General features: G+C 38.9%; 2 protein-coding genes across 50 annotated transcripts in view; both read right to left on the reverse strand.

Moving 5' to 3' along the window:
• Positions 1 to 1040: 1040 nt before the first annotated feature.
• On the reverse strand, positions 1041 to 12555 carry LOC137133619 (coiled-coil domain-containing protein 6-like). Its single transcript, XM_067517416.1, has 9 exons — positions 12208 to 12555; positions 10967 to 11116; positions 9136 to 9264; positions 8512 to 8615; positions 7816 to 7976; positions 6530 to 6686; positions 5584 to 5684; positions 4663 to 4784; positions 1041 to 2239 (listed from the first exon to the last, which is right to left on the reverse strand). The coding sequence occupies exons 1-9, from the start codon at positions 12460 to 12462 to the stop codon at positions 2036 to 2038; spliced, it is 1383 nt and encodes a 460-aa protein (XP_067373517.1). The 5' UTR covers positions 12463 to 12555; the 3' UTR covers positions 1041 to 2035.
• An 888-nt stretch (positions 12556 to 13443) lies between these two features.
• LOC137133411 (ankyrin-3-like) overlaps positions 13444 to 20505 on the reverse strand; it is a 114077-nt gene continuing 107015 nt past the window's right edge. For 42 of the 49 annotated variants that reach the window (XM_067517045.1, XM_067517202.1, XM_067517211.1 and 39 more), the window contains 7 exons: positions 19015 to 20476; positions 18669 to 18831; positions 18268 to 18345; positions 17878 to 17961; positions 17651 to 17755; positions 16616 to 16703; positions 13444 to 15483 (listed from right to left, as the gene is read on the reverse strand). In XM_067517045.1, the coding sequence (XP_067373146.1) occupies positions 16632 to 16703; positions 17651 to 17755; positions 17878 to 17961; positions 18268 to 18345; positions 18669 to 18831; positions 19015 to 20476 (1964 nt within the window). In that variant the 3' untranslated portion in view covers positions 13444 to 15483; positions 16616 to 16631. The remainder of the gene's footprint in view (positions 15484 to 16615; positions 16704 to 17650; positions 17756 to 17877; positions 17962 to 18267; positions 18346 to 18668; positions 18832 to 19014; positions 20477 to 20505) is intronic. The other 7 variants (XM_067517317.1, XM_067517327.1, XM_067517144.1 and 4 more) reach the window with 5 other exon arrangements.

A 20505-nucleotide genomic window follows, 5' to 3' on the forward strand; every position in this document is an offset into this window, starting at 1 on the left:
AAATAGAACAAAAACACTAGATCCATTGTATTAGAACTTTTGCGTTTGTATTGACGTGTGTGAATGAGTGACACTTTCCTATACTTAACGAAAGATTAAGGTGTTGTGAAGATAATCACTGCCCATGTCTCCTCCCACCAGAGCTGACTGCACCTGCATTACAAAGATTTAGTGTTGAATGAGTCTAGGATTATTCATCCGTGAAAAAAAACCTCCTCTAGCAGGTGTGTTTGTATAAAAGAAGCATGCTAGCAGGAACTAAAAAATATAAAATAGAATGATATGAAATATTGAGTAATAAGATCACCAAAGTCACTACATCAGCCAGAAAGTCATGTCTATCTGTAAAGTAAATACATCAAATATATAAAAGCCTCGACACTCTATTGATGACAATAGAAGGTGAGGGGTAAGCTAAGTAATTAAAGCTCAAGGGATAACAAAACTGATCAACATTTCCTGTCAGTTTGTCCTGAAGTACTGAGCTTTTTCAGTCTGACATTACAAAGTTAAAAACCAGTGAACATAATACAGGTCTTACCAGTGTTGAAGTGTAGAGAAGCCTGGGACATCAGCTAAATATAACACATAGATTACCTTTATGCGAGAGGTTAAAGTCTTCAGTTGCCTCGGCATGCAAACCAGCGCTAAAAGTACTGCAGGATGAAAAGAGAATTCCTCACTTGTAAGAAACATTCTCTGCCTTTCCAGACAGGGTTTCAGTTTGATGGTGCGGGTTTATTTAAGGCACAAACAATTTCCATGAACTGCTGAAGTAGTTGGCTGGGCATCATTATTTCCACAAGAAAACATAGCAGTGAACCCAAATACACAAAGGTCAATCCAATTTAAAACCTAGGTACCTGGAAGGATCTGTAAATTCAGTTTGCATCAAATCATAGCAGCTTCAAATGTTCACATAGAAGTGACTTGGTATTTTTAACAGCTGTGAATCCTACAAACGTTGTTCATCAGTGTTAAAATTCTATTTCTTACATTACAAGAGTAGCAAATGATAAAATTGACAATTAAAAACAAAATGTCATCTCAAGAGCTTTAATCATACATAGAAATTAAGTTCAACAGTACCATTCATTTAGAATGTTTAGCAGTATGTATAATTAGTGTAAAGAGCAATGTATTTTTTTTTCCTTTTTTCTGACGAGGAATATCCATATGGATGATAGAAGCTTTCAGAAATACACCAGAGAGAGAAAGAAGAGCAGAGAAGAGACTGAGTACATGATTAAAGTTGTAACACCTCAGACTATATTTTAAACACCTCAAAAGGCGACATTTATCTGTGGTTTATGTACCAGTGTCCATCCTCCATGGTGCTTTTTTTTTTTCCTTTTCGGTTTTACTGAAGAGCAGTAACTGTGGCACAAACCGCTTGATCAAAGCCCTATAATGAATAAACCCCTAGCAGTCTTCTATTACACGTCTTGTTGAGCTAATCAAAGCCATTTAAACTTGGGGCAGGGGTGAACTGCTTACACTGCTTCAGAGACATAGGGGTGGGGTGAGCTAAAGTGGAGGACATTACTGCATGTGAGTGTCATATTATAGGCTTGGGGACAAAAATAAAAATAAACGTGACGACATCCATCTATTAATCCATCCAACTCTAGCCATACATCCATCCTTTATTTCAAACATCCAACCTATTGGAAAATACCACCATGAAACTCCAACCAGCTAAAGTTCCAAGCAAAGAAAACAAAAACATACATGTACAAGACAGAAGATGGAACAGATAATCGGCCTAGAAATCCCAAAAGCGATTATTTTTAGGTTCATCCATTCCTTTTAAGAATAGTTAAGTAACGCCACATATACATTTTGGCAGGTGGCCAGCTTCACTGAGCCGCCCTCTTGTTTCTTTCCTCTAAAACTTTTGAAGCTGCTTCTTTGTGGAGTTGGTAGAGAGTAAGAAACTTGACTTCCAAAGCTTGTAATGATGGAAGCTGCTGTTGCGGTAGCATCGTGGCATTCAGTGGGAGCACTCACGTGCAAAGACAGATCGCGTGTGGTGTTAAGGCTGGGAGGGAGGCTGCTGCTGTGCTGCTGCTGCGTGCTGCGACATAGCTGCCGGGGAGGACATGGACTGGACCATTGGTTGAGCTGGTGGGGGTAGTGGAGGCTGAGCCTGCTGGGCCCCTGAGTGCGTGTTGGGGGAGGGTGGGGGCGTTGGACGTTTGAATTTGTCAGGACTGGTGCTTCTTCTTGGAGAGGGCCTCTGGTGAGAGAGAAAGAGAAACATTAATAAACATCATCTGTATAAAGTAATTCAAAAAGATACAATTCAAAAACAGTGAATTAAAAAAAAGAACAGAGAAGTAACTGTAGCGACAAGCTGTGTCTGACATTGCTTAATGTATGCTTACTGTAAATTTACCTTTCTCAAGGCTGCAAGTGCCAAGATTTGTCTAATCAACTAAATCCTCCTTGACTGAGCTCAGTTAAGCTGTTATTTTTATTTGCACTGTCAAACGGGTTTGGGGGAAGAAGAAAGAAAAGAAGCGAACAGTAAGAATAAATGTTTGCTGAAATGTTATTTTTCTGTACTGTGTAAATGGTACGAATATAAAAACACATACAAATGGAAAATCAGCACAATAGTTTTATACAGAAGTTTCCAGTTTTATGAGGTTGTTTGTATCCTTCCACAAAATTTAAAGAAAGACGGTTTTCTTGTAAATAACTTGAAACTTACAAAAGATATAAAAACTAATTATTAAAAAAAGATCAAATAAACAAAAAAGAATCAAATAAAAATCCCATTTTGCTTCTAATTTTTCATTTAATATTACATTGTATAACTATAGTACAATTATTTAGTTTGCTGAAATTAACATTAGGTCTTCAAGTCTTCAATCCTGCAAATAGCCATGTAGTGTATTTTGAACACAGTACAGTACTACAGTACTAATTATATTACTCTTTTCTATATTGATACTCAAATTATTTAAAAGCAGGACTACCTTTGAGGCCAGAATGGCTCATTGGTTTAAAAATTACCTTGAAACCTCATCTTCACAACATTCATATATGATATTCTTTCATTAAGTCATCTACCAGTTGATATTTTTCTAACTGTCAAACCTGAAAATACAAACACATTAGTTGTTAAGGAGTAAGGTTTTATTTGTTTTTATGCTGACACGAAGCACCTTAAACCGCCACTGTGAAAAGGCCTATAAAATGAAAACTAACTTCACTTGGAATATGACTTGGGTATATGTTAAAAAAATACAAAAGATTATTTAGAGACACGTGCTGACTTTCGTTATCAGAACATTAAAGTTTGTGTCACGTAACAACAAAATCTGTGCAAAGATCAAGAATGTTTCTCTTGCAAATTTAAAGTTTAATAATGTTCACATTCATATTGAGTGAACAACCTCAACTTTATGGCTGTTTATTTGGGGCGACTGTGCCACAGGAGGTAGAATGATCGTCCACCAGTCCCGCAGTTGTTGGTTCGATCACCGGCTCCTCTGGTCACATGTCGAAGTGAGCCTTGAGCAAGACACCCAACTTAGTCAGTCCCGGTGAATGTTGGCCAGCTGCATAGCAGCTCCCCCATCGGTGTGAGTTTAAATGCGTGAATGAGAAGCAGTGTAAAACGCTTTGAGTGCCAATATGTAGAAAAGCGCTATACAAGTGCAGACCATATACAAAATGGTAAGTATCAATACTTTTAAATAAAAATTAAAAGACTACAGTGATAGAATGTTCTCATTTACTGTTGTTATTTTATGAAAATGAAAGGTAAATCATTCTTTATTATATAATTAAAAAATATTTATTATCTTTATTCTCTAAATAAGTCTTTATTATTATTCTGTATTATTCAGTAAAAACAAGTGACTGACAAGAGTACCCAACATTGCTCTGAATATCATACGCTTTCATGTTGACCGCACATACATGTCAGCGTTTCCCCTCCATTGGTACAAGCATGACAGCCCGCCACGCTCACAAGACCAATCTGCATCTGGAGGGCTCCATGAACTGTTCTTGTTAATGTTGTTCCCCAATTTCACTGCCTGGCCCACATCCACTCCACTCCTTTTTTTACTTAAAGAATGAGAATCAGCCGTTATGAAGAGACAGACTTCGTTGACTTATTAAAGGCTGTATAATTTGTCCATTGTTGTCCTTAAACCCACCATTTAATTGTCCCCTTCTCCCTAGCCATAGATGCCTGTCAGTTGATACCTGATACTGATAGCGTTTGGAGGTTGCATTGTTTTGATCATTAATTTGCATCACACTGCCCAGTGGGGCCTTTTTTAATTGCTAGAAGACATTTGCGGTATTAGCTTGCTTGGTTGCTTTAGCACAACACTTGTTCACTTGACCAATGTGACTTTACTGTTTCACTTTGACAATAGTAAGTTGTTTTGCTGTTCTACATTGGGTTTTGCTTCTGACAAGGCCATTTTTAACAGCACCGCAGGTAAACATATTTGTCTTAAACTTCAACCACTTTCACTCACTTCCTCTGTAAGCGGGTGTCTGTAAAACTGTATTACCAAAACATAGTTATGCAAGCAAAGAAAATTAATGTCCCTTCTAAGACTTGCCTCACAATTAAATTTGAATTTTATCATTAAATGCATTTTGAACAGATTTAGTTTGTAGGATCCTTCTTACCGCTACAGCATGAGAGGAGCTTCCGTGGACGTGCAGGGCAGGGGTGTTATAGTGGGAGATGGCTGCTCTGGACAGTGTAGCTGGAGGGGTGAAGCCAACTGTGTGGCTGCCATACGAGAGACCTGTGAGAAAGCAGAAGCCAGACTTGTTTGTTTGTTTTTTTATAAAATTAATACATTTTACCACAAATGAAACTGGTATTTCTTGACTCAGTACTATGTAGCCATACTATATTGTGTCATTTATACATGGCTGACAGAACAGAAAAACTGCAGTGCTATGGCACCTCAGGTTTGTTAACATTATGCAAACATTTAGGCTGTAACCTGATATCTTGCTGACTCGCAATAAACATCGGTGAATGAAAATAAAATGGCTTGATTTTCTCTGCAATGCTGTTAGGCAGTGGTTCTACAATACGATAGTCTTCCAAGCATCAGTCTAGATGCTGATACAGCACGGAATGTCTTGGTTCATTATTAATAGTTCAAATGTAAATTTTTTTATGTACATTGACTTCACTGCCATCATTAGATGGGGTTCATTTATGTTGTAGCTGACCTTTCCAAGATTTAAATTTGTCAGTGAATGTTCAAGACTTGAAATTAATTGGATTGATATCTTACCTAAAGAATAATGTCAGTCAAATTCTAAATCAATGAATTGTTCACAATCATAATACAGTGGCTTAAGCTAGCACTAAATCTCTTCAATTCACGTTTTGTTGGTTGTCGATATGCAGTTTGATTTCGCAATTTGAGGTCAATAAATGACTGATTTAAAAAAAATGACCTAAGTTATTCAAAGTCTTTCACATTCACTGATATCACAGGTGCTTTTTATTGTTGTGGTGCCCACTCATTGACGTCACCTTGTTTACTGCTGTATGACCTGGAAAGCAGCCATTTTAAATGTACCTACCAGGTGATATGGGTCGGCTGGAGCTGGGGGAGGGGGTGTAAGGAATGGGGCTGGACACGGTTCTTGCTCGCAAGCCCTGTGCAGACATCTCGTTAAAGTACCTGAAACAATGTAAAAGCAATAAGCTAATTTTTAAAAATGACACTGCACTGCAGATAAAAAAAATAAAATGATAAAATTTTATTAAAGTACTGAACACTGCTAAATGATCTCATGCGAAGGAAGACAAAGAGCCTTAGAACCATCACAATAAATGCAGTCCTTTGTTGAGTTCGGAAGTGACTGTGTGCCCGTCTGGTTACCCTGTCGGTGGCTTTGCTTTCAGGGCAATGGCTGCCAAAAGCAAAGGGTTCAAATATGTTGCTTGCATAAATAAAAAACGCTGTCTTCAACTTAAAGGGTCCTGCTTTTTGGGATTCTTTTAAGTTACACTGACATAACACAATTTAACAAAATTAAACATATTTGGTAATTACTTTATTTGTTATATTTGCCTGGGTTTTATTATTTTATAAAGGGAAAAAAAAACATTGAAGAGGTGTAGTGCACTTTGAAGTTGGATGGATTGTGTATCAGACACACAGCCAACAGCTATACCTCACGGGCATCATGTTGACACCTCGCTGAAAGAAAAACAGTGTAGCATTAACAAAGACTGACATTTAGGAGAGCAACTGTTGTGTGCTGAAATGGCAGACATGTCTTTTACACCTCTCCCTTTTTTGCTGCCTGCTTCTCTGTCTTATTATTCTCACAGGTTCAAGCCCCAGCATAAACAGTAAATTAAGCAAAATGCTTGTTCACCTACTCTGCAACATCAGACTCAATTACACAGGACAAGCCATTTACCAAAGTCTCTGTAATCCATTTGCCTTGATTTACTGATGTGGCTTTGCATTGTAGTGTTAACTGTGTCATCTGTCTCATCACATGTCCCATCATCTACCTCTCATCATCCATCTCCAGACTGGATTCACTTTCTGACAGTTGCCTGCACAGAGCCTCCCTGCGTTCCATTTCTCTTTGAAGTTTCCTCTGCAGCCGGATGTTCTCCTCCCTCATGTGTCGCTCCTCCTCTATGTACTGGGCACGTTTCTCTGTGTCTGAATGGAAACAGACAGAAGAATTCTGCTGAGATATTGTCAACCTTTATAGATCAGTGTGGATTACAACTGTGAGGCTAAACAACATGAACCCAGTTAGTACAGTACAAGATTTTATTGTCAGAAATGAAAGTGGGTATACTTATCTAGAACACAATGGATTATAGAGCAAGCAATGTTGTGATGTAATTTTTCAATAGCAATGTTGTCTTCTCAAATATGCAAAAGATTGGAGTGAGAACTCCCTCTAGTGGCAAAAACTAAGCATAGAAGGATGATGTTGAGAGACACTCCCAGGGATGTGTTTGGACTAATCTCCATTGATTTAGCTGAATTAACACTTCTGACAGACTAATAGTATTATTAGATTCAACAACATTTTTTTCTGTTGCACTGTGGGAGGCTTATGTTACTGTTACAACTCCATGTGTTTTAATTGAACCCATTAAATATGAACCGCTCTGCTATTACTGTGAACAATACAGTGTTTAAAGTAGTGGGCAGCTATGGATTCCATCTCCCAGCACCACTCCTTCCTGAGTGCCAAATATTTAGGGGAGACAAACGCTATTAAAGTGAGTGGGAGTGGCAATGTTCATGTACAGGGTGGGTGTGTGTGTATATATCAAGTACATTGTTTAAAGGCTTTTAGCGACTACATTTTGTACAAGTTAGCAAGATAATTCATAGGGAAAAAAAAGGAAAATATATAAATATTGTTTTGTATTTAAATGTTTTTAAAAAGTCATTATTTAAAAGTCTCAGTTGGTGGAAAAGTCTTAAATGCACCATCTTGATAATATATAACAACAGTCTCTATTCTTGTTGCACACTTGAGGTACCTGCTTGTTGTTGACCACTGTGCAGTTCCACTTGATTATAAAACTTTAAGAACCTTCAACTGTAATATGACCAATGGATCTAAACTGTGTCAGCAGGACAGGCAGTATCCTGTTCTTTAGTATGGTCTATGTAATACAAGCTGTGCCAGAGTCTAGGATGAATCTGTCCCTTACTGCTTATCTGAGGATATGCGTTTCAATCACATCCTTAATCAACATTTGATTACATATGTCCCTTCAGAGCCCACTTTCCACTAAACTATGTGACCTGTTGAAAAAACACTTACGCTGCAGTTCAGTGGTGCGTAAGCTTTTCTTAAGCCTTTCCACCTCATTCTTCAGGAAGCGAATATGTCGCATCATGTTCTCTGGTGAGTCAATCTCCATGGAAACGTCTCTTGGGGAGGGTGGAGCTGAAACAGGCTGGTCCAACTTCTCTTGAAGGATTCTAGGTTGCAAAACAAACAACACAGCATTGATACAATTCATCATAAGATAAAAAAGGTATGACTGACTTTCTACACTCCCTGTAAGGCGCTCATGTAGGGTGCACCATCCCTGATGGAGATGCTACGCAGGTTTACTTCAAATGCAAAACCTGTGCATAAAGGTAAATGATAGGTCTACTTAAAACAAGAAGAGCAGAAATATTAATACCAAGCTAATGCATTAATTAGCTTAGCATTTTTACATTCATTCTGATATTAGCAAGTTTTGCTACGGGAATCTTACTTTTTTATAGAAGAAAGGAAATTATTAATTTAATTTAACAAGTAAATCAATAATGATAATAATTAGTTGGAGTGTCAGTATAAATATCTTATTGTCGTTAGTTAATACTCTTGAAGAGATTTTGGCTTTTTAATGAGTTCAAGTACAGATCTAAAAACAAGGTTTGCATTTAAACTCATAAAAAGCAGATTTGAGAAAAGCCATTGTGTGTGCATACTGAAATGGTTAACATAATCTGATTATTTCCACACCTTTTTTCAGCCTCCAGTTTGTCCATCCGTTTCCATAGTCTGTTGACCAGGGCTTCTTGTTCCTGCTCTAATGTGTTCTCAAGGTCGATCTTCTCCCGCCTCAACTGGAGAATAAAAAGAAGAGCAGAAAGTGACTTTCAAAGATTGAAAAATCTTGATGGTAAAAAGCATTTTCAGGACTGCATTCAAAAACACTGTACAACAAAGTCAAGGACTCTGTCTAGATAAGTCTCCTTTTAATACAGCTTTTGTCTTGCTTGTGAGAAACCAAACATGATGGGAAAACAATGTAAGGGAGATAATGCAGGTTTCTTTATTGCCAGTATATAATAAAGCTAAGCGGATTTGTGGTAAAATTAGGAACATACATTTATGAATGAGAAGCAACAAAGCATGTTAATATATATAACAGTTCTGTCATATAATAAAGCATTATGCAGTGGCTTCCACACACATAGATTTGACAAAGTCAGACATATTAAATGTAGCGCTTTACAGCTAATATGTAGTGGGATAACTGAGCGTGGTGAATAACTAACATCTATAATATTTACCCATGGATTTAGTGATATGTTGTTCAACACGGGATGCTAAAATGGTTTTGCTCTACCATGTTAAGCATACCTGTTCCAGGGTTAGCTGCTTTGAGATGGTTTCATTCTCCATCTTCTTGATCTTTTTCATGAGCTTGTTAACCTGGAACTCTTGCTCTTGTTCCAAGTGCTGCTCCAACTCCGCTTTTTCATGCTGGAGCTAAGAATTGAAGATGGGGGGACAGAGAAAAAGAAGAGGAGGTCATTGAAATGAGACAAATGAAAAAGGAGGGAGAGGAGCTGCATCACAAGAAGAGATTCATGGTGACTCACAGAAAAACTATTTTATGGCCACAGTGAACAAACATGCTAGTGTCAGATAATCAGATTTAGCTTACAGACAGAGTTTAGCAAAACAGGAAACCATGAATTCTACCAGATTAATGGTTAAAGTTCCCGAAAGAATGAACACTGTAAAAAAGTGATTTGGCAACCAAAGTAACCAGCTCTGGCAACCCACCAATACAAAGAAAGGGTGCGGCTCAGCACTGATTCAAAACGGAAGGCTGTGCGATGGATTATATAAGTGATTACTCATTACGGGAAAAGGGATGCAAAATCATTTATGAAAAAAGTCTGGATAGGGAAAATAACAATTTCCATTATGCTGCTAACAGAAACAACGAGAACACCTCAAAGCAATGCAGTTTATATGAACTTACAAAGAGTGCATTTATACAGAGTTGAGAGCTCTGTGGTGTCATGGCCGAAAGAACGGGCCATGGAGTTTTTCTGCAGTGATTTTTCTTCCAATTACCACACTAACACATTTAGGAATTGTGTTGATATTGTGCCTCCCTTTAGCTGACAAAAATATTGAAATCAGCTACTCAATATCAAGCCTCTATGCCACTAGACTGTGGTATATGGCAACTATCCCTGAACCAGTGGGAAATAATATCTGTGCATTTTCAGCCGATGGATACCTTTCAGAGAAATTTTATTCCACTTAGCTTCTCGTGTCCTTCAAGCCATTTGTAGCCAACATCAAAACATTGGCAATGTGCACATAAGTGTACATTTTGTACATAATAGTAACTTTGACAGTTTTTATATTTCAAAAGCAAAGATATTATTATAATTAAGCCAAAATTGCTTGTAACATTTCTTGGAACATAACACTTGCGGTCTATAAGTCAGAGAGTGTGCTCAAAGGTGGGCCACTGATTCAAACTCCACCCAAAGCATCATCATTTAAGCTAATTTAGACAAATTCAGTAAAAAAGTCCAACCTCAAAAGTGAGGAAAGTGCAGGTCAGACCAAACTGTTTATACGCGTTTCTGCAGAGAACCACTTACACACCAAGTAAAATAAATGACCACAACTGGCATTTACATGTATCCCCTCCAGATTTCCACTTTTAACACATCACCAGATTAGTGAGCATGTACCTAGTCATTCGGAGGGTGGAACATGTGTGTATGTGCTGTGTGCTCTGCAGTTGGAAAAATAAGATGTGGAAAACAGACAGGCCAACTAACCATCAGACAAGAGGGGAGTAATTTGAGTCATTTAAATTAGCTAGCAGCCACAGTAAATCATCTTGAGCATTTCTAAGCTTCAGGCAAGTACCAATACAGCTGATGATAATGCACTCGCTGCTGCAAATTCATAAATGGACCTCTGCTCACAGACACACACCCAGTGAGCTCTTGTTGAACACACTTCATAATACAAGAGCTGAAGATGTAGTTAAATAGCTCAGCGTTGAGAAAACATCTTCGCACCACAATGATATTTATCATTAAGTCCTCAAACACTGTAGAAGGTCAAGCTCATGTTAAGTTTTTCTTCATTGCATCTAGTATAAACCACTACAGGGAGTTAGAAATGAACTTGCTATTGTTAACCCATCACTCACTTGCATTAGCTTCCTCGACAGTTCATTGGTGAGAAATTCCTCCTCCTTTTCATAGTTGACTGCCAAGGTCTCCTTCTCCTTTTGAAGGGCCTGGATCTTCTTGAACAAGGTGTTACTGATAAATTCCTCCTCTTGCTCTGCTCTTGCTTGCTGTGGAACAGAGAAAAAAAATGGGAGACAGTGGCAGAGGTAAACATCAGGGATACAGATGTTGGCTGTCTGGAACATCAAACAGTTGGATTTGCCCAGTCGCCCTGATTAAATTTGCAACAGCCAACATGCACAGAGGCGTTCCACGGTCTCAAGGATGAAATCTGTCGCAGTGAAGTCTGGCAGCCAAAGAGGAAGCTGATTTTTCCCTAATGACTCAAGAGATATTGCAGTAATAGGTGACTTACAGTGAGAAACACGGGGGCACTAAATAATTTGTTGGGCCAGCTCAAAAGCTAACATTACAGTATTTGACATTACAGTATTTGTTATCAATACTTCATTCTCAATATACGTGGACCCTAAAGCTAGACTGTGTTTTGTAAAGCTGGGAGAAATTGTCAGACAGACAATGCAAAGCAAATTGCTGCTTGAGCCTCAAAGAGTGGACAGGGCGCAGTGTGCCTGACCTGCCAACATGCGAGTCTGGCATTTAGCTAGCTTGCTATGTTTGGCCTACATACTTCCCATTTATTAAACAGATCGGTTACACATTTTTGTGAGGGTGATTAACCGAACATGAAGACATATGACGCATCGGCCCTTGCCAATGCTACTGCTGGGCTACTCGTTATTACTTGACTACCGTATCCATGTTGGACATAACGTGGTAACAATGTCTCGCAGGCAGCAATCAGCTGACCAAATAGCTGACATCAGTAGGTGACTTGCATCATGGGGTGCCCACCTATTTTTCAACGCCTTTTTAACATGGCATTGGCCGTTGAGCTAATTTTAGCTAAGATTAGCAAAGCAAAACAAATTAACGTTCGCTGGCTATCGCTGCACAAGCACCTAACGTTAGCCCGTTGGCTAATTTAGCAACATACCCACATAGCTAATGTTAATAGAGCTAGTAAAACGCTAGAGGGCTGTGTTCAAATACAGATAACGTTTCGGTGTGATATATCCAGTGTGTTAAAACGAAACAAAACGCTCCAGACAGAGCTAACTTGCTGACAAATGCATTACAATAAGTGGCGTGGGGTTGCCATCAAGCTAGTTAATGTTAGCTAGCTAACGTTACTCACAATGGTGACGCTAGCTTTGCGGAGGTCCCGATTCTCCTCCTGCAGGGCTTTGCACTTGAGTTTGAACGTCTCCAGCTCAATTTTAAGAACTTTATTCTCCTGCTGCAGGGAGGCCAGGCGATTCGTCAATTCCTCCAAACGAAACTGTGAAATGACTATGCTCGGTTTTCCCGAATTTGAAGCGGAGGACGACATGGGGGTTGCCGAGCTGCTGCCCGCTCCGTCGGTGTCGCTCTCGCTCGCGCTGTCCGCCATGGCTGTGCGACAGTGTGGAGTACTAGGGAAGACAACGGCAGCCGCAGCGTTTGAGAGCAGGGAGCAGAATGGTACAACAGTCTGACCTTGCTCACGCGTGTCGGCACAGCGCCACCATCAGGATGTCTCCAGTACCACACACGTTGTACTCGACAAGTGAAACTGAAGCCTACATTACATCTTTGTCAACTCCACCCAAAGACTGGATTGCCAACACAGCAATGGGGCTAAATGGTCTGGAACCCCAAAGCCTAGAGCACAGTTTGAGCTGAATATCCCTGAACATACCTGTCCTGCATCATTGCTTGTATTGTCCACCTGTGCTTCAGAGCAGCCCTGTGTCACAATTTACATGCTATAGAATCCAAAGTACCAAGAATGAAGACAGTGGCCAACTATAAATTATGTGTCGGACGAGCAACAACGATGTTGTGTCTGTATGAAAGTCTCTAATGTGTTGCAGCTATGAACAAATGGACAGAAACACTTACAAATGAGCCAACGGGGTGTTTCTCTGTGTTTGTTCTATTTAGTTTTTTCTGTGATCGATGACATCATTAATTACATCATATAACTGCCTTTGAAGTTTTGCCTTTGATATTTGTCGAACCGGATTTCAGTGAAACCATGTTTGTTTACAGTTGTTGGGGCTAAGGGACGGACATAGAAGTAGAAGGCTGAGTGTGTAGCTGTGGAGGTACACGATTTCATTTGTGGAACGTGGAGCTCATTACATGTTCAGTGTTTGTCAACTAGTTTTATATGTACCATGGCCTGAAATAACTAAGTAATGTTATCATACAATATCCATTTGAATTGGATTATATAGTGTAATAAGCAGCAGCTCCGGAGAATTCTTCCAAAGGAGACATTTTGGCTCAGTGTTAGATGGAGGGCAGCATCTGTGATGGTATCAGAACCTTGCTGCCATAACATTACTTTCATAATAAAACCCGTTGAAGGACACAAAGAACAGAAGCATTTGTACTGCGAAATCAAAGCGTTTTATTTATTTTTTAAAATTTTACTTAGATTTTTTTTAAAGACGTCTGAAACATTTGTGGTGTCATCATTTTTGCTTTAGTGTCTAAAAGACCTTGAATAATCAAAGTGCTAGAATAGTTACATTTCAATGGCTTCACTCTGTTAGTAAGAATTGTACATCAAAAAATCTGCTCAGGTGAAAACACATATCAAACAAAATTGACAAAATTGATAGTTCAACCATATCAAGGGTCTTCAACCCTTTGAGTGACATAGTAGTATAAGGGAATATGGTACAGCACCCTACCTAATTTCATTCAAACCCCCTTCCTCCCAGAAAAGTTACATAGTTTTCATGTCCACAGCATAGACATCAACATACTGCGCCATTGCACCAGTAGAACACCACACTTGAACTAAATGGGCATCTAATGAGAAACAATTCCTAATGTGATGTAAAATTTTGCCAATAGGCTGAAAACAATTCTATTCAACACTGCATATACAGACTCTCAAGCCTAAAAATGATCACACAGTTTCAGAGTTAAACACAATTTATTTAATGCTTAAATAATTGTTTTCGACCATCCAGTGTTGTTGCCATACAATATGCTATTTAGAGCTACAATCAAATAATGTCTTTATGTGTCCTTAATGTGAGTGGTTTTTAAATTAAAGAAATATATTCACCCCCCGAAAAAAAATATCCAAAATAAAATGCCCCAGTTTTCCTTTAATACCACAGCAGCCGTTAGAAAACCAAACTAACACACTGCTAAAATGATTACAAACAGTCTAACAGTGTACAGGGACTCCTACACCTTATAGCCAATACACACAATACAGTTAGGATTTTACAGCGAGCCAGCCTACTAGCATTTACATTCAGATTATTTCGTTCTTGTAGCAGAAGCTGCTCCCCAGTTTTAGATAGACAGATAAGACGTCAAACCCTCAAGAAGTTAAAGAATGTTTGTGTGAATGTCCACACCCCAACAAGATCAATGCTTTAATGGCATCCCTTTTTGATTTAAAATATAAAATTGATGACAAATGTTTGGGCTATGTGTGCACACAGATAAAGGGTTTATTTCTTATTTGAATACAGTGATTTCAAACTTGTAAAAATTGTACTTAAAATAATGTGAACAGCATGCATGAAAATATGAGTACTCTGAAAGTCTGCTTTTGCAGGATAAGATCCAATCCCCACTTTGGGAATTACTGAAATTTGATTTTCTGGAAACTTCCTCTGTTAAAATCAAACCAGCATTTTTTTCATGTACAAACATTATACCTGCTCTAATAATTAATTATACAAGAACCTGTGAAGTTACACTCAAATCATTAAAAGTTGAACTATTTCAATAAATTCTGAAAGCACTTGAAAAGGTTAATCTCCTCAGTGCATTCTCAACCAGTAGCTTACCCTTTTATAAGAATTTTCACATTGTAATTTTATATACAGAAGAAAATGTGTTAGTTTAAGTTTTAAAAAGGAAGAAAATAATCCCCAAAAAATTTACATCCTGACAACAATGGGTTCAAGAAAAAACTATAAGGCGAGTGTTGAAGTTGGATCAGAAGTTCCATTAGAGTTGTTTGTGTTATTGTGTCTAGTTCATTCTTTCCCCTTACTTATGTGGATCGAGCTCTTGTGCCACCTTTGGTCACAGTTGCACCTTTGAGTCTTTTATTTATTTTTTTTACTGTTTGTTTGTTTTCACAACAAATTACGCTCCGAAAAAAGCTCTCAGTACACCAGTGGTTCGATGGCAAGTATCGTCTCACACAAAACAGGAAACAGAATCATTGTTCACAGGTCCACCACGGTCAGAAAGTGAGAACCTCCTGGGCCTTTTGATTGGCAGGGAGTGAGTTTTTCATGCTCATGTGTCAGTCAGAGGGGTGGACTCCTCCCACGTGAAAACCATTTGTTTGAAGCAGATAGTTGCAGACTCGAGTCTTTTCTGAAGTTCTCTGACAAGAGCGTACTAGCCTCTGACCACATATTTCCAGGAAACATCTATCATGGTTCTGTAGGACAGAAAATAGTAATAGCAATGTAACTTTTTTTTTTTGAGAGGAACAACGTGCAACTACACAAATGTGGACGAAATTGTTGGTACGCTTCCACAACTAAAATAAAAAGAAACAAAAATTATACAATTTAAAAAATAGGTAAAAAAACTTCAGAAAACAAGATTATGGTGTGGATTACGATGTTATTTCAAACTGTTTCAATTCTATATTCAGTTATTTAACCTATTTAATGGAAAAAAGTAGTCACTCTGCTGTTTTAGTTTGGCCTTTGTTGTGTTATTTGAAGTTTCAAGTTATTTCAGAGAACAGGTTCTTTTTTTGTTAAAAGGTACCAAGTTTTGACCAGATCTTTGTGGGTTTTTTTTTTAGATAATTATCCTAATTTTAATTAAAACAGTTCAGCCTTTCTCTTATACAAATGTTCTCTTTAAATGAATAAACTGTCATAATCTTTCATCGCTTTGTATGTCAAAAAGCCAACATTTTACCAAGACCTGATGGTCTGTGGGTTGTTATGGTGACCTTTGTTACCATAGAAACTCTTTGCTAGACTTGACAGCAGTGCTTTATTTCTAAGTCTGTTTTGTACAGATGGAATGATTCACTCCACACATAACATAAGGGTGAACAGCAGCAGGGATTAGCAGTCTGGGCAGTGGGATAACCAACTCTTTTTGGGTGCTACATTTCTGTTGTGAGTTGGGGATTTAGTGGACAAAAACAGACAGAGAGGATATCAGCGGGGCAATCTAATGCTGAGGTCTGTAGTGCCCATCAGCCCTGTTTCCTTTGTAATGGTCCCCTATTCAGAAACACACTCGGTGAACACAGAAGTGCAGAAATGTTGCCAGGTTTAGACATTAGATGGCATTTTCAACTGCACACTTTGTGACAGAACAACTACTGTACCTGTGGGAGGTTAAACAAATGTTTATTTGTGTTATTGGAAAATTGAAATTGTGATGCGGCAGTCATTTGTGACATGAAAGTAACTATACATGTAGAAGAAAATGCAGCTTAGCGATGAAGAGAAAAACTATGTAGCGATACATACAATGCTATTAACACTTACACAGGGGCAGCAAAGACAAGGTTGTAATAGAATGAAAGACAGTAAGCACTGTACCTGAGCACAACCATCCCTATGAGTGGAGCTTTTTATCCCCTGACCTTCTATCATCCTTTCTCCTGCTACTCCTTGACCCTTCTCCTTGCTACAAATCAGAAACAGAAATCTTGTTAATTCATTGTATTTATTTTTTTTCTTCAATAAGCTGCAACCCTACACACAAACCTTAAACAAAGAGGGGAGACAAAATAGAAAAACACACTATAGGAACTCCAATCTGAAACCAGGAAATGTTAGTAGCAAGCTTGTTATTAGGAATGTCATTAGCAACCAAGCGACACACAAACTGGACACCTGGAAGACGAAAAATTTAATTATCATGGTAAGAGTAGGATATGAAGGATATGAACACTACATTTTCACAGCAAAGTCAAATCACTCATTAGTAATAGTGTAGACTAAGACCATTAAAATCATACTCATCATCGTTTTTGTTATCCCACACAATAGAAACAAAAGACAACATGCAAGGTTGCACTTCATTTGACAGCATTTAAATCGTTTTTGTATTTTTGGCCAAAAAAAGAGATTGTGAGGAGAGTTATCCTGAACCAATTTTACAGGGTTAAGAAGAAGGTCACCTGCCCCACAGTAGGAAAACATGATCAAATCTAGCCTTGTCCTCCTACTGTACTCTTTGATTGAATTGTTTGACTTATAGTTGCACTCAAAGATCAGTGCAGTACAACATCTCAAAAAACAACACTCTCATAACATTACCTGGAAAAAACAAAAACAAAACTTCAATGTTAGGATTTTATTCACATACAAAATGTTGAGTATATATATATTTTTCTGCTTGTCCCAACATTTCAGTTAAGCTATACTCTCAATTTACTTTTTTCTGCAGGCGTATAAAATAGACATTTTAACAAAACATCATGTTGAGGGCAGCTTTAAGTCCAACTTCAGGATTAACCTTCCACCAATTATGTTCTTACACCTAATGTTTGCTTCCAAAAGGATAACATTGCCCCTTAAGGATTAGGCATTCCACCCAGGAACACAGTTAAATCATGTCTTTACGCCAACCTCTTCCTGCAGAATGGGACTGTGGTGAAGGTCTTGGTGCCACCTGTCACTTCTTTGGTTTTCTGGTGTGGGAGTAGAAACCCTTCGAATAACCTTCCTAATTACCTGCCCAAGGCAGAAGGATGGCAACAAAGAAAGAAATGATCTGGTGTCTGCTTCTATAAAAGCATTAAGATACTCTCCTTTTATTTATTTATTTTTTGTCAGCAAATAAAATTATACATTACTTTTCTACTGATGAGGTTACCATCTCGGTCCATATAGTGTTCCTCTGTCATAGACTCCCCTGGGATATTCTTCGCTTCTTCTCCCTGCAAGCGTTTGTGGTTAGTACATGAATAATGGCTCGCAATGACAGATTCTGACATAATAAAGCAATTCTCCACCATAACCACACCAAAACAACACCTCAAGAGAGAAGAACATGTCAGAAAGAGGCAAAAAACTATGTTAGTCTTCAGCAGGAACTGGCTCAGTAGTGCATATACATTAACATGTACACACACATTCAGAAAGAGAACAAAGATACTAATACAGCAAGAAAGTACTACAAGGCACACTGAACCCAAACCACACAAAGGCCCAAGCCCAGCTTCTGCTCCAGGCTTTTAGGGTACCTTTAAAATGAGACGCCGTCTGAAGATTTTGGTGGTTACAGTCTGTTCTTCATCTGAACCGGAATCAACACTAACCCGCTGCCAAGGAGGGTATTAAAAGATCATTACATTAGTTAGTTGGTTAGTTGAGACATTGTTGTGTCTTTAATGTACTTCAACTCCATGGTGAGCTGGATCAAAATGCAAAAACCAGAAGCCTGAAAAAAATTGCTGTAGTTTATGTTTCTTCAGCACAACTTATACAACAGATATATCCCCACTGAAATAAAAAATATCAGTTAAATGTGGTTCTTTAGGTATCTCCAGAAAATAAATTGTATGAAATTATCCACTGGTATAACAACTGCTTAAAACTTTTTAAATTAAATTCTACCGACTGCTATTAGTACTTGTAACCTTACCTGGACTTTTTTCTCTGACATCAGTATTCCCTCTTCCTTTCTGCCATTTGATGACTCAGATGAGCCGTCCTGAGGTGAGTGTTTTGAGTTGTCGCCGTTATTTCGGGACCTCCCTGATTCGCCTCTAGATGAGGAAGTGATGGATTCACTAGAGTTCTCTTGGCTGTTTGGGTAAAAGACAAGGCACTAGTACTGTAGTTGCAGGATAACTTAAAGAGATAAAAAGTGATAATCTAATAATATTTCTAAAAAAGATAAACAAGGAGAAGCAGTTCAAAATGAAACAGTCAGACTTAATGTTTTCAAGGCATTCAATTTGAATGCTATAGATGTATAATATTTTTACCTTTCCCGTCTGTCAAGCAGGTCAGAGCTGACACTGCGGCCTGGTGTTGGTGGTTCCACATTGACGCTGGATGAGTCACTGTGCCAACCTGCAAGTGAACACACATCTTTTTCTGCCTGTTCCACTTGATCAATAATCTCCTGAACCCTGGCCTTAGTCGTCTCTTCATTCTCCTCCTTCTCCTCTGAGCCTTCTTCTTTCTTCACCTCCTCTAACATAGTTCCTAATGCCTTTTCTGTGATTTCTTCATCCTTGACTTCCTCCTCCTCTTCCTCGTTGGATCCAGACTCACTTGGCTGAAGTTCTTTAAGTGCTTCATCCCAGGCCTGAGGGGAGAGACGAGCTAAAGCCTGGTTCTCGGCCATCTGGTCTGCTTCTGATGTCGCGCAAATATCTTTTTCATTTCCACATAACCCTTTGTCATCTATTCTGTCACTATCATTGTGAATTTCCTTACCATCCACATAAACATTTTGTACTTCTAGGGTTTCCACAACAGCCTCTTTTAAACCCTCTGCTGCTATGGTGGTACAACCTTTTACCACTTCATGCCCAATTTCTATCAGATGATATTGTTTATCTGACACATTTGGCATATCTTCTGCCTCAATCACCTCACAAGCTGTCCCCTTATTCCTATCATGAATAAGGATATGCTGCTTATTTATTGCATCATTATCTTTCTCTCCAGACCCCTGCTTTTGTTCCAGCAAAATGTTAGTTTCCTCTGTCAACGTAGAGTTATATTTTGTTATCATTTCACATTTTCTTTCCACATTTTTAATCAAGTCCTGCTCTATCCACTTTTCTACTAATCCATTTCCATCTACTACCTCTGCTTCAACCATCTCAGCAACCTTCTCTATTTCTTCCACCACTTCCTTTTCACCTCCTTTTAAACATACATCCTGCTGTACGCCATGGGAGGCACCCATCTGTGCTCCTTCATTTCCCATGTGTGCTCTGTCAGGCGATGAAGGGGTTATTGATGATACTGATGACAGTGAAGGGGAAGATGGGGAGTAAGCGAAGTCAATGTCTAACTCGCACATTGGAGGACAGGAGTGCGACTTTGGCTTGTGGCTCTGCTCCATATCATGACAGGACCTGTCCTCCTCCTCGCTCAAAAGCAGCTGATCGTTCAGTGCAATGTGGGGCTTTCTGACTTTGAAATGACCAGGATCAGGGAGTTCAAAGGCTGGGTCGCACAGGGTGAGCTCACAGGGTCTGGGGGGGCTCCTGGGTGGGCTGCCTAGCTCTCTGCTACCAGGATCTATCTCTGGGCTCCAGGGCAGGGGCTGAGGCTGGGATTCAGCCATCAAAGGGGTGTCTGGTTGTGCATAATGGTGGTGTTGCTGGTGGGCAAGGGAAGGATTAGGGGTGATGGGAAGTTCGGGCTCCAGAAAGTGAGGAGAATGCAGTGTGGCAGGGGACTGCAGCTCCGCTAGAATGCTCTGACAATCTGTAGGTGACAGGATGACAGATGTAGAG

This window comes from Channa argus, chromosome 1, assembly GCF_033026475.1.
Source record: "Channa argus isolate prfri chromosome 1, Channa argus male v1.0, whole genome shotgun sequence".
Taxonomy (NCBI): Eukaryota; Metazoa; Chordata; class Actinopteri; order Anabantiformes; family Channidae; genus Channa; species Channa argus.

Excerpts from the sequence above, each read along its gene's own strand:
- LOC137133619 (XM_067517416.1), bottom strand. The coding sequence starts at position 12,462 with ATGGCGGACAGCGCGAGCGAGAGCGACACCGACGGAGCGGGCAGCAGC. Across the intron at positions 9,265-10,966 it reads TGTCGAGGAAGCTAATGCAA|CTCCAGCATGAAAAAGCGGA; the intron begins GTGAGTGATGGG and ends TTCAATTCTTAG. Across the intron at positions 8,616-9,135 it reads AGCAGCTAACCCTGGAACAG|TTGAGGCGGGAGAAGATCGA; the intron begins GTATGCTTAACA and ends TTTATTCTCCAG.